Below are 16,439 nucleotides of genomic sequence, written 5' to 3'. Positions count from 1 at the left end.
ATGACCCTTCCAGCTCATCCCTTCTGGTAGGTGACTGCTTTGTTTTTCCAACTTGCTAAGCTCTTTCCTTCCCCAGGGCCTTTGCACCTGCTGTCTCCTCTTTGTGGCTGGCTCCTCTCCCAGAGCTTCGCATGTCGGGCTCCTTTTCTTTTATGTATCACTTTGAGCCTCGGTTGTGTGAGCAGCTGTATCCCACAGACCTCATTTTGCTCTGCTATTGCATCTCATTAGTCCAGTTGTTGTAGAGTGGTGTCCAGCGTGTGGCTCTAATCCCTGTCTTTTGTCTTTTCTGCTCTCTTCTCTGTCTCTCCTTAGACCAAGGACTATATCCAACACTTGAACTGCTTACCCTATGGTTAGGCATTTATTTACTCATGTCTAGTCACAATTCTATTTACAATGATTGCTATGTCATTTAGCTATGAGAAATCGGCAACTGCTATAACATGGGGTGCATGCATGTTCCTGCTTTGGCATGCCCCCCTTTATCCCTGGGTTAGGGGGACATTTACCAAAGAAAATGGGAGCCCTGGGGAGGAAAGGGCCTACTTATAAGGACATATTTATTTTTCATTATCTACACTGAGTTTCAACCCCAAACTTTAATGGCTTTGTTCATCAAATTGTCTTTGAACCAATGTGTTTTCATAACAGCATTTTGCAATTATGGTTTTTGTTGCTGCTGTGGGGAGTTGTTGTTGGTCATGGGGCTTGAACTCTGGGCTTGGGCGCTGTCTGTGCGCTCTTCACTCAAGGTGAGCACTCTACCGCTTGAGCCACAGTGCCACTTTCAGTTTTCTAATGGTTTATTGGAGATAAGAGTCTCATGGAGTTTCCTGCCCAGGCTGGCTTTGAACCATGATTCTCAGATCTCAGTCTCCTGAGTAGCTAGGATTACAAGTGTGATCCACTGGCGCCCGGCGCAATCATGTATTTTTAAGAACACATGATTTTAAAATACCCTGATTCTAAGCACTGAGATCTGGGGATTTGCATCTTGGATAGAAATAACTGAGGTTGGTCACATTGGGAGCAGGGGAAAAGAAAGTTTGTGCTCATTGTGTAGTCATTCCACAACCCTTTGTGCATCATGCTATGTAATTAAAACTATTTTAGGCAATTTCAGCTTGCAGGGCCAATGTTCGAATCCTACCTCTTCTGATTATTCTCTGGGTGGCTTTGAACATGTTTCTTCACCTTCCATAACTCTGTGTAATTAATTTGCTATTGACGAGACTATTCATCTCATATGCCAGTGGAATGAAATAAAATGCAAGCTCGGCCCATTCCAGGCATTTGTTGGTGTTTTCGTAAGACAAACGATAAAAACAGGTGCAAGGTTGGGGCTGGAGAAGACCAACTTAGATGCCCACTGTGGAAGGAGGCACAGCTTACCCCACCTGGGGCCGCATGGCTAAGCGGAAGGGTCAAGTTAGAACTGGCCAGGTGGAAGGAAGTAATCATCAGAAAATACCCAGAAGACTGAGATCTCCATCCCACAGTAAGCCTTCTGTGTTTGGGAGGCCCCCACATCGGACCGGTGTTTGTAGAGGGAAGGTCAAGTCACAGGCACATGGGCATGTCCGTGTCCCCAAAGGGTTTTACGCCGTGCTTTCGATCACAATGTCAGCTCTTCATTCAAACGTAGCCAAAGGGGGAATGGCACGGGTGCGGTGGCGCTGGCCATGGTTGGACTGGGAAGCCATTAAGCCTCCAGGTTCCACCCTGACCCCCTCCAGGGGTGGCTGCCACGAATGGACACCACACTTTTTTGGTTGTTGTTTTAGAAGAAGTAGTGATCTGGGAAATAGAAAGGGGAGAGAGAGAAGAAAGAGCATGCTGGGGAAGGGAGAGTGAATGGGCCAGTCAGAAAAGTGGAGAAGAAATAATTATGGAGGACAAACTCATGGAGCGCGTTGCTGGTAATGGCTGAACTTCCAGGTCAGCTGGACTAGTGATGGAGTCCTACCTTCTCCGTTCACTCCATGGGCGCTGTTGAACAGCCTCCTTCATTTTTCTATAACTGCTTTTTTAAAAAGTCAATTTGCCATAGGCAAAACCTCTCACCTCGCATTGCTAGTAGAATTAAATAAATGCAACCTCGGTGGACCTCCAAGCACTTAAGGCTTTTGATCTATTGTGTTATTAGAATAGGGTACGTTCGCTATTACACACCAAGATTGAATTCTAAGTCCCGATACCGGCAGTGACACAAGCTGTCCACATTTGGGCCACAGCCTCCCGGGCACTCACTTGATTTTGACAAACTTCCGGCAGGGCACGGTGTTCCTCACGCACGTCTCAGTGAGCGGGTCTATGTCTTCCACGATGACGAAGGGGGCCTCCTCCAGGGTGACGATGCTCAGGTGGTTGTCGTCCGGCTCGCAGTCTGAGAAGGACTTGTACCTCGGCCACACGGCATGCCTCAGGCTCAGGGTCTGGTTTTCCCACTTTCCCACCTGCACCAGAAGCACAAAAACACACCTGTGCTCACTGGCGAAGCTGACTCCTAGAAGGGCGTCGCCACGCCCCATCAGTGGCCCAAAAAGGAGATTCCCCATGGGTCATCTGGGCTGTCCTGTCACATTCCTCTGCCGAGGTGTCCACGCGGGTGCCAAGAAAACACGAATAAGAGGGAACAGAGTCATGGACACCTCGTGTGCCCTCCCCCCACAGCTAACGAAACACGCGTGTCTGAGCAGTGATATATGTCCCTAGCGGCTCTCTGGGTAGCACCAGGGCTCTGCTTCTCAGAGTTCAGGGCGTGAGTGTCATCACCACTGCATGGCCATACAGAGCTGTGGGTTTGAACACCTGTCTCTGTTGCTTATTAGTTATTCAGCTCCAAGCTTCGGGTTCCTCATCTGTCACGTGAACACCAGTCCACCCGCTTCCTAAGATTCCTGGGAACTGACCGAGAAAGCACGGGGCTTGGAGCAGAGGACTGAACACATGTTTTTCCTTCAAGTACAGAGAGAAGAAAATGGCAAGGAGGAAGACGAAGAGGGGCCTAGAAAAAGAGGAGAGGGGAGAGGAAGGCAGCATGAGATGAAGAGGACGAGAGAGGAAAAAATGCAGTCAAGAATCCCATATAGGGCTGGGAAGGTGGCTCAGTGGTAGAGCGCTTGCCTTGCATGCATGAGGCCCTGGGTTCGATTCCTCAGCACCACATAAGCAAAAAGAAAAAAGCCGGAAGTGGTGCTGTGGCTCAAGTGGTAGAGCGCCAGCCTTGAGCTGAAGAGCTAAGGGACAGCGCCCAGGCCCAGAGTTCAGGCCCCACGACCGGACTCAAAAAAAAAAAAAAAAAGAATCCCATATAAATCCCGCAGTACTAACAAGACTGAGGGCAGGGGTGGGCTGAGGACTGGGTGGGAAGGGTGCCAGGGCCGATACTGATCGGAATGCATTGTAGTCTCCAGCTGCTCTGTGAGGCCATTTAAAGGCAATATTTTTTTTTTTTTTAATTTAAGAGAGCAAAACAGAGCAGGTGATGGTGGGCAAAGGCAAGTGCAGGCGGCAGAGTGGGTGACAGAACTGGAACCTTCGCTTCCACTCCCCCCACCACCCCCCCCCCCCCGCCCCAGATTATGGTTCCTTTAAGTTGCAAATGGAGGTGAATTTCTATTCATCTGCACCGAGTAGAGAGGGCGGCTGCTTAGTGTGCACCAGGACCTGTCAAAATAGAATCGATTGCATTTCCTCCGAGCAGCGGCAGCCGGCATCTTAGCGAAATCAAATTGAAGGCTGTATGTTTGGAACTTTAATTTTATTTGACAGTTTATTGGCACTATTCACCTCGGCGCTGGGAACATGCGGCCCCCGCCATGCACTTTCTCCTGCTCCCTCCTGCACGATCGCCTGACACCACAGGTCAGCGCTTTGTCAGAAAAACCTCAAGGAAAACACCTCCTCTGGAAAGCTAGGTGCAGGTGCAGGCTTGTCGGTGCTGACGTTGGTCCGCTCACCTCTCCCCCGGCAAGCGTCAGTGTCACCAGAAATGAATCGCAGGCCCTTAAAGAGAATTCAGTCATGAAGGGCAGCAGGGGCTGATGGGTAAGGGAAAGAACAGAACCCATGCACCTTGAAATTACCTCATCATTTGCACTGGAAAAAACAACAACAAACAAACAACCTATTTGCTGGCTGTAAAGAAACATCCCATGTGGCTAATTACAGAAGTGTCTGGCTTCGGTGATATTGTCCCTTTTAAAATAGGAAGATCCACAGGGCAATCTGGTGACATACACACGCCCTTTTCCCAGACTTTGATGGGGAGTACAAGCCTAGAGACTTCTGAGCCCTCGAAATTCTTCATTCACTCCATGTGGATTTATTGAACCCCTACTATGTCCTGAGATTTGTGATGGATGAATCAGAATCCCATCTGGAGCTACCAGTCAGCTGCTGGACAACGACTTAGTCAATCATACAAATTTGTGAATCGATTATTTAAAACAAAGAGAGGGAGAGATATTAATACACATTTTCCTTTGGGAACATGTTGTACAAGTACCTTTCTTTTCTATTTAACTTGGAAAACTCAAGCACAGCCTTTCAGAGAAGCCAGGTGTAGGGCAGAGAATAGAAGAATTAGCTTTTGAAGTCAAACAGAAAACTACGTGCTATACTGTGCCATCTTGGGAAGTTACTTCACCTCTCCGAACTTCACTTTCTCCAACTGTGAAGTAGGGAGGGCGAGGCCAGGCCGTTGGGGTCTGGCGTGAGTCCCAAATGTGCACAAGGCATAAAGCACAAAACCTAGGTTGGCCCATGACAAAACACCATGGCTGCTCTTATTCTACTGTGGTTAGCACGAAAGGTGGAGCTCACACATAACTGTAACTATAAAGCAGTTCTTGCTTTCCCTGGTGATCTATAACACCGGAACATTGGAGATCCCATAATTATAACAAGGTGAGTTGGAGCACATCATATAGCTAGGAAACGGATAAATATTATCATTGAGTCTAATCCCCCCTCAGTCCTCCAGGGTCAGGATGATAGTCCCAGCTTCTGGCTCAGGGAACTGGAATGCATAGAAGTTATATGCCTTACATCCCTCACACTGAGACCGGAATTATATACCCTCGGGCTGTCGTCATGAGGCTATTAGCATCATTGATTCAACCTTTATTAAGCTTCTCCATGGGAGACATGATAGATTTCTGTAGCAGAAGCTCTGATTGAGATGGTGGAGCTGCTATGACATTCACTTTTTTTTTAATGACATAGTTACTGCTGTACCATTCACTTGGGCTTTGACCTCTCCATTAAAGTCTGAGTCCCCCGAGAGAGAGAGGCCGGTGGGGGGAGGGTGTGACTGTGTGGGACTCTGTGGGACTCTGTGACCTCTCAGGTCTTCAGATCTGATGTCCTGTGTGAAGTACAGGGGAAGAAAGCTGGAAGAGGGGTGAGGGCAGCACCCCTCCCTCATTCTGGATAGGTGAGGGTGGCCGTGGATCTGGGGAGAAGGGAGAGTACAGAGCAGCCGGACGGCGTGCTTGTCTCTGAAGAGGTGGCGGACGGTTCTGAGAACCATGACGGTACCCGAAGCGGAGCTGCCCTCAAAGCTGACCCTTCCTCTTTCTGCCAAGAGAACCATGACTTTCCCCCTTTTGATTTGGTGACATCCTGTCCATGGCATTTTGGACCATGATGACACAAGGCCAACGGTTCACGCTGACTGGGGTTTGACTACGTGTTTCCAGGAAGAGTGCTGAGGGGACTTCATGCATTCCACAACCTGCTCCTCAGAGCAGCTCTAGAGGAAGGTACCTGTAACTCTGCTTGGTGCATGATGGGAAAACTGAGACTGAAGGAGGTTAATCATCGTGCGCTGGTCATGTTATAGGAGCCATACAGGTATCCAAACTCAGTCTGTACAGAACTAGAGCACAACTTAGTCACAGCTCTCTCTTTGAAATATGCTTCCCTCAGATTGTTAAAGGTGCCCACCTCACAGGGTTATAAGGATTGTATGTGATGGTGAAAATGACGGTCAGGTGGCAGTGGTTCATGCCTATAATCCTAGCTACTCAGGAGGTTGAGATCTGAGGATTGTGGTTCAAAGCCAGTCCCAGCAGAAAAGTCTCTGAGACTCTTGTCTCCAATTAACTACCAAAAAAGCTGGAGGTAAAGCTGTGGCTCAAGGGGTAGAGCACTAGCCTTGAACAATAAAGGTCAGGGACAGCTCCTGGGCCCTGAGTTCAAGCCCCAGGACTGGCACACACACACACACACACACACACACACACACACACACACACACACACACACACACACAAATTAACCCATTAGACTTATGAATAACAAGCAAATTTCATTATTGCCATTTCATGAGAGAAACCAAGGGCTGGAGTTTGGGGAATTTGTCCACATAGCTGGAAAGTGAAAGGATTGGAATTTGTACTCAGACCTCAAGAAATGCAAGTAGAGACTTTTGCTGAGAAAGGAAGACCAACTTCATAATGCAAAAACCAGACAAAACCACCTCAGCTAGACGATCATAGTCAAGATCAACTTTGTAAGCCATTTTGATGGTATGTCCTCTTAAAATGGTATGCGGACAATGGTGAGGTGAACTCATTCTAAGAATAATACCAGAAAAATGTCCAGTTTGGGGCATTCTAGAAGACGTCTGTCTGTATCGCTCAAACCTGTCAAGGTCATCAAAAACCCAGCAAGTTTAAAAAACTGTAGTAGATAAGGAGGTACCTTGATTATATGATACATAGTGCCTTGAATCAGAGGTCATGATAGCACAGAAAAAGAATAAAATTAAGAAAATCTCAATGAACCTAATAGTATTTTGAGCCTGCATCATCTGGTGCAGTGATTGCGACAGATGCTCCAGTCTTATGTCAGATGCTAGTGTTATCAGAGACACTGGGTGTGAGGTTGATGGGAATATACTGAACTCTGCAGTAACAATAAAACTATTCTGAACCAAAAGGCTTTTTTTTTAACTTTTTTAAAAATCCAAATTTATGGGAGGGGGGAAGGAGACAGAGAATGGGAAAGTTACATAGTTACCAGGAATCTGAACTCTGGCCCATTACCCAGCTCCAAATCCTAGCTGTCTCTGCTTAATACTACGTCACCCAACTCAAGTACTTGGCGCCTCTTTGCCTTTGTTTTATAAGCTGATTGATAATGGTACAACCTGCTGGATGCTGAGAGTACTTAGATAGTTTTAACTAGAGACAAAAAATGAGGCACATAGAGGAATGTCTGGTGCTTTTTTGTATGTGGCTATTTTGTCCTTATTTAAATTAAGAGAGGGCACAGCTTTAACCGTGGATTTCATCTTATCTCATGTTATAACTACACAAAAGCATCAGCTGGATACTAACCTTTTCTGTTTGTCCTGCCCACCATCTCATTTTTTTTCCTGTTAGAGCATACTGATTTTCCCTAGGAGAGATGCATGGTGTCTTATTTGGTATATGAGTTCACTGAATCCTCCAGCCACAGTGATTGGTCCAGGCATATGCCTATTACCTATGGCAAGCCAATGAGAGGTTTTACTGGGACTTTTGCTGAGACTATTAGGATTATAGTGGTGATGATGGAGCAAGCTATCAGAGAGTGCACACCGAGCTGAGAAATAGAGATGAGAGCAATTACGTGACAGCATTGTTTGAGCTCTTACAAGACAAGGTAGCACACACCTGAGTCGCACCTGCCAGTGTTCTTAACACCATTCTGATCCTTATAAACTACTTATACACAAGAGAAAGCTAGGGACAGATTGTTCTTCATCTCTATTATGAATTTTCTGTACCTAAAACGGTCCCCCACTCACTCAAATAGGCTGTGTGAGAGGAGCAGGGAAAATATCTTTACCTTCAAAATACACTGACTTTTGGTAATAAATCTCTGAGTGTTTTCAGAATATACTGAAGTTTGGGGGACAAAGAAAAATCATTGACCTGTGATGCACGAAAGTGAATTTATTGAAAGAAATGTAAAAAGGTAAAATTAACTTTTTATCTTTTCTTATTAATGCAATTTAAATACAATGCTCTCAGGAAACTAGAAAGCTCTTGAGCTCCTAGAAGGCGCCTTGTGAATGGGCAGTGATTACTTATTGAATTGTTCAGCCAACATTTCCCTCAGAGCAGAGAGAATTTCATCTCTAGAAACTGTATGTGTCAGGTTAATATGTACCCCTTCGTGTCTAGATGAATTCAGAGATTTCCTGCAGGCTGCAAATGGATGGAGGAATGGGAGCGAACAGACCCTTGTTCATCTTTCGAAGGGTGTTTCAAATACGGGTTTGATCTTACTTGATCTATTTAGAAAATGCTTACCAGATGCAATTAAAAACAACCTCATAGCTAAACTTCTAGTCTCCAAAACCAGTTCCAACAAACGTATATCTAAACATCGAATTCATGGGTCCACTCCTGTTCAAGTCCTCCCTTGATTCATGACCCTGGGAGAACTGAACTCTTTACCACGCATGCCCTCTCTTCATTTCAGGTCCAATCAACCTTTCTACTCTCCTTCCATTTCTCTGCTCCCCCCTCTCTCTTTCTCTCTCTCTGTCTACCTCTCTCTCCAGCCACATTCTCATAGTAAAACGAACACACTTAGCAATACACATGCACATGCTAGACAAACCTACGCCTCCATACACAAACCTGTACGTATAAGTATGAGCCCTCATATGCCGATATGGTCACACATTTGTACACTCTTAATACACAACACACACACACACACACACACACACACACACACACACACACACACACACACACACACACGGAGACAAGGAAGATGCTAAGCTATCATGTATACTTCTCACCAAACAACACCCCCTTTCTCTTACATTACTTTTTCTATCTTGAATTCCTTTCCCATCCCCATCTACTGAAATTGTACCCATTCTTTGCAGGTCCAGCTCAAGTACCCATTCTCCCAAAGAGCCTGATTCTTCATTTATGAACTCAACATGATCACACCGGTGAGCCCGTGGGACCGCCGGAGGGACAGACCTGAGGGAGGACCGTCCCTGGCTGGTGGGAGAGAAGTCAGATCCAGTAGTAACAAACAGAGGCGAGCGCTCTGCCGATGGGGAGCGCGGGTGGCGCTGGGACAGGAGCGCTGCCGGCTCTGTGTGGGAATCGCAAGACACTTCCTCGAGGAAGCGACTCCCACGTGAGAGGTAGGGCGGGAGAGTCTGTGTGCATCCTGTGAAGGGTTTCCTTGTCGGTGGAGGACAGACGAGGGTAGAGGGCTGTGGGGGAGGGAGCTTGCTGAAAATAAGAAGACTGACTCCTCTGAATGGAAAAGTGTTGTAGAACACTTTCTCCTGAAGAAAGTGCAGAGAAAAGGGCAGTGGCCAAAAGATCCTGAAGGCAGACGGTAGACTCTGGATGACAGAGCCAGCGGCCAGTCTGGCGTCTGCTCGTGACAGTTCAAAGTAGGAGAATCAATAGAACTCAGCCAGTTGCAGCAGGGAAAAGGTGGAGGCTTAGTCTGCCTTGATGGAAAGCCAGTTGTCCATAGCCACGAGACCCACACACTGGGTAGAGTGCTTACCCACCACCCTTCGCTGCTCAAATTCGTATTTGCAGAACAGAACCCAATTCTGACCACTGCACACCAACAATGTTTACTTAGAATAAAGTTAAAAGAGGACAGTTGCCTGTTTATACCTGCTCCTCTCCTTAGAGACAGGACAATAGAGATCGCACAATGAGAGAGAGAGAGAGAGAGAGAGAGAGAGAGAGAGAGAGAGAGAGAGAGAGAGAGAGAGAGAGAGAGAGAGAGAGAGAGAGAGAGTCAGGCACAGTTTATTAAAAGCGACAGTGGAAGGTGAGTTCTGGCCGCCTGTGTTCTTGGCTGACTGGGCCCCATGAGCTCACGGCATGATTTCATCACTGAAGGGGAAAAGGCCTTTAAAACAAACACTTCACGTGTGTAAAACATCAGACAGCATTTCACTCTGGGTAATAAGCTGTGATTTACTTCCAAGCTGGAGAAAATATGAGTAATTAACTCTTCAGGAAGATCAAGTTAAGGAGGAAAAACAAAGCAAAACAGGAGGCCAATTTCTTTCCACTTGAAAGGGAAAGTCGTCCAAAGGCTGTGAGATAAATGGCCATGAAGGAAAGTCGAAATGATTTAATGTCCATATTTAGCAGAAGTAGCATCATAGATTAGCATCACTTCCATGCCTCCACAGGAACACCTCACGCTGATAACAGGTTTACACACGAGTCATTCTGTGGCTGGAGTTGCTACTTTGAGTCCACAACAGATTGGAATCTGATTGATCTGGAAACTACAACACAGTTGTTGGAGCCACTGCCAAGGAGGGATCTCAAGCTGGGATGTGCTGTGGCAAGAGCGTTTTGAAGTCGAATTCCTTAGTTTAGTTGTACTATTCTTAAGTAGTTGTACAAAGGGACTTCAGTGCTACGTGTCAGCATCTCGATCAGTGTCTCCTCCTTCATCGTTCTCCTCTACCTCACTCCCAACCTGACCCTCATGGCTGTCGTCTTGGACAGCTGGTACGCCGAAACTCAATGTCACCTTGAATTCAGCTTCCCTATGTTGGCATATGCAAACAAACATCTGCAAAAGAACGGCTGCTGAGAACTGGGTGCAGGCTAAACCGACCTCGTCTTCAGTTCCGTGGCAGAGGATATCTAGGGACTGCTTTCAGGCACTGACGTAAAAGTGGACTTCCTCGTCACTAAGTGCACCATCTTAAATGCAAGGATGGAGAATGGTGGGATTAGGGAACTTTAACATGAGAAGAACCCCCTCCTGGGGGACTGGTGAGGAATGCAGAGGTGAAGTAGGAGGATTACAGTCCCAGGCCAGCTGGGGGGAAAAGTGAAAAACTCTATCGGAAAAATAAATGGAAAAGTGGAAGGATGAGGGATAGCTCAAGTGACGGAGCACCTGCCTAGCGAGCGCCAGGCCCTAACTACAACCTCCAGTGCTGCTAAGCAAGAAGAGGAGGAGGATGAGAAAAGAGGAGAAGGGAAAGGGGGGACACTGAGCCTCTGGAGTGTTGGAATCGGTAGGTCTGGCTTGCGGCCTGATATCATCCTGACTTTCCATTCAGCGTCTGAGGTCCTTCTGCTCTGGGTGGTCTAAGGATCCCATTTTGAGAAGCACCGGGGTTGGGGGGGGGGGTTGGTTATACCTCTGGTTCCAAGGCAGGATGAAATGCAGCCAAAACAAAACAAACAAAAAAAGATGACACTCTTTCTTCCTAGGTTACTTACGTAACCAGTAGCAATTGCCAACAGATCCAAAATGAGTTTAATCAGCTATTAGAGCCTTAATTAAATTCCTCTCAGTTGAAATTTCAGAATTGCCTAATTGTTACAAAGCTCACATTGGAGCAGTTGATTTTTCTCCTCCTCTAATAACTACTGTCAGGATCACCTAATACCATTCTGTATAACAACCTCAAGGATCTCAAGACCCAGCACGGATCTGGTCATGTACAGAGATGTGTTTCGATCTTTCACGTTGCCATGATGAACCCAAATGTATGTATCCATCCATCCTCCCCCTAACGCTCAGTGAACAAGAGAACAGCTTTAATGCTTGTTCACCTTTTAAACTGAAATCTGAAAGTGAAAAGTCTTGGGAACCAAGAGCCTCCATTTTCTTCAGGAGTTCACATATAATCTCCAGTCCTAGTCCCTGGGCATAGATAGGAAGTCCTATTTCTTTGGTTTACTTTTAAATCTCGGTGTTCTCTTAACAAGTGATATGCTCTACTAATTAGCTAGGCAGTTAATAGCGTTTTTCTTCCTCCTCTTAGAATTCACCTCAGAATGATATAACATCAGAGACTCGAAAAATCAAAAGGATTTCTTTCTCATAATCACTAATTAATTTTCCCCACACTCTCCTGGGAGTCCTTCCCTGGGTAAATGCTGTCTCAGCCAGCCCTCCACGGGCTGTGATAACAATTACTGAATAGTTAATAAGTATAGTCATTGGAGTGTATTGAGGTCTCATGATCACCCCAACAAGTATTTCCTCCTTTTACCCTCACAGTCCAGCAAGGGAAAAAAAAAAGATGCTATGATCCTTATTTCACAGCCTGAGAAACTTGGATCTGGGAACTGAGCTTGGGATGAGGGACCTGAGAGCGTGGGGTCATTACAGCTGCCAATTTCCCCCCAGATGGGCATTGCATTTGCTGTGGGAATTTTCGAGGCAAATATGAACGATTTCCTTTGCCAAGGGAATGAATATTCCGTGGATTAAGTGGCTAGGTGGTCATCAGCATCTGGCAGTGGCCGGTGTGGTGGTCTGGGGGATGGAAAAATCTCAGCCTCCCTCCTGTCGAGAAGAATGTTTTCTTTTCCTTGAATAGTACAGGAAGAGAGGAGCCAGCAGCCTGAGGTGGTCTTGCCGTTTGCTTTCATGCATGCCAGTTTTATGTCCTCGGTTTTCCCATGAGTTGACTCTTCTGGGGAACCTGAATTCTAGCATGGAAAATGCTTCCCACAGGAGAGTTCTCGATGAGCCCCACTCTGCAGCCAAGGGGTCGAATGCCACCCACCACAAACATGGACCTCCAAAAGGCGAATTGAATCCTGGGTCAGGAGGGAAGGAAACAAAGGCTCCCAATGTGAACTGAGGAATGTCCTGAAGGCTCTAACAGCTGATTAGACTTAGGAGGGAGGATTCCATCTTCCCTCTGGATCCTGTTGATCCTCAGATGCCGTCAAGATAGCCCCATTCTCCTCCCGTTGCTGCATCTGTGATCACTCAAATCCAAACCTACCCTTGGTTGGACTCCTTTAGAGACATGCTATATCAGAAAGAAAAAGGAAACAGATGCCATCTTGATGTGGAGAAAGCAAGGAACAGACACTGGAATTGGGGCTGGAACAAACCAGAGACCTAAACATCAAGGGAGAACCTGGCCTGGAGTCAGCGCACCAATTACGACAATGGTGATAACTCTTACTATTCTTAGCACCCTTCACAAAGACTGTTTAGAAACCCAGTGAAGGTTTCCTTTTGACCTTCTAATGTACTTTTTCTGGGTAAATTTCAAAGATCAGTGTAGCTTCCAATGGTGAAATAAATGAAATGCCATTTGCAATCTGGCAAAGCAAATAACTCTTTGGGGGGTAGTATATTTACCTAGACGGTATTTAGCTGCTCTGTGCCCTTGGCGGAGTTGCCAGCGAATTAGAAACTGGTCAAGAGAGACATGTCCTGATCCTGAAATGATGGCTGAGAGGACTTTGATTTTTCTGTGTGTGATCATCAATTAATTCCTCCAGCCTAAAAATCCCGAGGCAAGCATCAATAGAGGTATGACTCCTCTTATTGCTTGGCAACTGTGGTGGTTTTTTTTTAATGAAAACTTTTAAAAAATGACAAAATTAGGGTCTTAGCATGTAACAATTTATAAAAGGAGATGTGTTCCAGGTAATCGAATTGCAGGCCAAGGAAGCAGGAGGCTTCGAGCCTCTAACCTGACTGGAGATGTCTAAGAGGCCACACGCTGATGGATTTCCTCACTCAGCATTATGTAAAAAAGCCAATTGCATTTGGATCTTGGCCCTGAACATTCAAAGTTAACCTCATTGACAGTGTCTGCAGTTTTAAAAATAAGGTTATAGGACCTGGGGGTATCGATCAGTTGAAAAGCACCTCATCCCCTCGCCAGTGAAAAGTTATTGGGTTGTGAATGTTGAAGCGTTTGGAACTCAGCAGCTGGTCTCTGAAGGGCATCTGTGCTTCTGTATCTGGGGCAAAATAATAAATTTACATCTTTGAGATAAGACATTTTCTTCCTTGTAAAAGAAAGAGCAAGCCAGGGACCGGTGCCTGAGGCCCTGGTGGTGCATTATAGGGCCTGGTAGTACATTACAGGGATGCTCACCGAAGCCCAGCACCCGGGTGAACTCTGCCACTGGCATGAGAGCGTGCTGATCAGAATTTCAATTCTCTTTAGATAAGATGGTATTTTGACAATTACTTTTCTTTGGCTCGGCTCTGGCCCCAAACTACTTTGCTCCAGGCTTGTCTGAGCCCTAAAGTATTCCAAGCAAGAGGATCCTTTGAAATACTAAAGCCAACAGAAGATTTAATGAGTGAGGGAAGTATAATCAGCTTAACCACAGCTTTGCTCACTGTTAAAAACATGATTATTGGGAGACTGTGGGCCCAAGGAGGATCCCCCCTGGGATGGGACAGGTAACACCTGCTCTTTCAGAAAAGGGAGCCTTGGTAACCCGTGAGTGTCAGATCCAAAATCTCCCACACCAATTATCCTTATTTCAGACATGGAATACCAGATCCAGTCCTGCAGAGCTCCTGAGAGGAATGAGAACCATGGAGACCAACCAAGCAGTTACTCAGCACTGCATTGTCTACTAAGTCACCCTAGCAAACTGAGCAGCTGAAAGGCACCTACACCTGGAGTCAGAAGCCCCAAGTTCAAGTTCAGGAATGATGGTTATGAGCTGTGTCACATCTGTGAAACCAAAACTTTCCAGATCGACACAAGTCAAGACCTAAGATAGAATTCCAAGATTTCTGATTACTCTGTTACAAACGATAAGCAAAGCTACTCTCTAGACTCTCGGTCATTTGGGGTCAGATGAGTCATTGGTTCATTTATTCAGCAAACACTTAGTGCATCCCGGGTGCCAATTCTAAGAGTAGCAGTATAGCAGTGAATGGCCTCTAAACCTGAAGTCTGCAAAAACAAAACAAAAAACCCCTGAGGATCAGATGATTTTGTACATACAAACCCATGAAGCCAACCTGGGCTTATCATTTTTTAAATAGTGGAAAGATAGAAAAAAAAATAACATTCTGACTGGAACACAGCCGGGTTTATTTTCTTACCTCTCCTCTACCTTGTTTTTGTACTAAAATGGCAGCCGTTAGCACTTGCCATGGACACTGTATGGCCCACAAAGCCTAAACTATTGAGTAAGCCAGTCCTTGGCACAGGAAGTTCTTCAACTCCCTGGAAATAGATGCACGATGCCTCAGAAGAGAGAACAGATCTGACAGATAAGGAAGATGTTAGGAAAGGTGTCAATCAAGTGGAGTGGTAGAGGCTAGAAAAGAGTTGGAAATCAGAGTGGTGGGAAAAGACTTGCACGGTGAGAGAAGTGTGGACCACAGCTTACAAGTGGGCGTGGAACACGTCCTATGCTTGTGAACCAGGAATGTATCCATACCAATGAGCCGCATGTATTCAATACAGAGGTGGGGGCGGGGGAGGAGGAAAAGCGATAAAGACAGTTGTTGAACCACAATGATAGAGGCCGATGGATAGTGGACTAAAATCTGGAAATGCACATTGGAATCTGGTTGTATTTCAATTCAAATCTGCAACTGGCCTTTGAGTCCCTTAATGAATGACTTCACACCTGGGGATAATATGGGCCTAGTTTATCCGCATACTGCTGCCATTTATTGCTTCCTGCGTTTTTCAGATTTGTCTTGTTTGCAAGGAATTGATGTCATGTCCTTCATAAATACATTCATACTGATCAGACTCTGGTTAAGTTTAAAGGTCAATTTTTTTTCCTTTTTAAATTTCTCCATGGACCTGTCTATCTTCACCACCCCAACCCTCCGATTCTCACAAGGGAACCTCATTTACACTCATGTGACTTCAGTGATGCTAAGAAAATCCAGTCTCACTTGAATACTTTCTTTCTTTTTGGAGGGGGATCCGGTTATGGGGCCTGAACTCTGGGCCTGGGCGCTGTCCCTCAGCTCTTCAGCTCAAGGCGAGGACTCTACCGCTTGAGCCACAGCGCCACTTCTGGCTTTTTTCTTTGTGCTTATGTGGTGCTGAGGAATCGAACCCAGGGCCTCAGGCATGCAAGGCAAGTGCTCTACCACTGAGCCACCTTCCCAGCCCTCACTTGGATACTTTCATGTCTCCTCTTCTATGTCATTTGGACTCCTGCATCTGGAACCTCTTTACTTTCAGTCCATTTCCTCTCTCCACTTCCCCCTTCCAATGGAGAACTGACCACATAAACAGATTGTTTTTCCACACCCGCATTATCTTGTCCTTATTTTGTCCTTCTGTCAAACCTATCTGGCACTGCCATCACCCAACTCTTGAGTCAATCCAACCAGTGCCTAACCTGTAAACTACCAAGCAAGTGCAGGTGGGACACAGCACCTTGCCACGTAGATGAATGGCATTTCAGATGCCAGGACTCCCTCCCTGGCTAGAAATCTTTCTCTCTTCTCCTAATTGCATCTCCCTCATTCCCTAGAAACTATTTCAAACTTTCACACCTGCCCACAAGACCGCAGAACTGCCAGCTCCGTTCTCACTCCCAGTTGATGAATCTGTCCCTTATTTCAGATTAGATGGACAACCCACATAATTCACAAGCTTACCTGCCTCTGCACATGTCTGCCTTCAGTACTGAAGAAGTGTCTCTTCTCCCGCTTAA

The 16,439-nt window shown here is 46.1% G+C and overlaps 1 protein-coding gene across 2 annotated transcripts in view; it reads right to left on the bottom strand.

Moving 5' to 3' along the window:
- Grin2a (glutamate ionotropic receptor NMDA type subunit 2A) overlaps nt 1–16,439 on the bottom strand; it is a 294,332-nt gene that overhangs the window by 76,977 nt on the left and 200,916 nt on the right. For both annotated transcript variants that reach the window (XM_070003499.1, XM_070003500.1), the window contains one exon: nt 2,254–2,459. In XM_070003499.1, coding sequence (XP_069859600.1) covers nt 2,254–2,459 — 206 coding nt within the window. The remainder of the gene's footprint in view (nt 1–2,253; nt 2,460–16,439) is intronic.

Source organism: Dipodomys merriami, unplaced genomic scaffold, assembly GCF_024711535.1.
Source record: "Dipodomys merriami isolate MVZ:Mamm:240054 unplaced genomic scaffold, mDipMer1.0.p SCAF_60, whole genome shotgun sequence".
Lineage (NCBI taxonomy): Eukaryota > Metazoa > Chordata > Mammalia > Rodentia > Heteromyidae > Dipodomys > Dipodomys merriami.
Note: the sequence above shows the minus strand (reverse complement) of the source record. Positions and strands in the feature narration are given on the sequence as shown.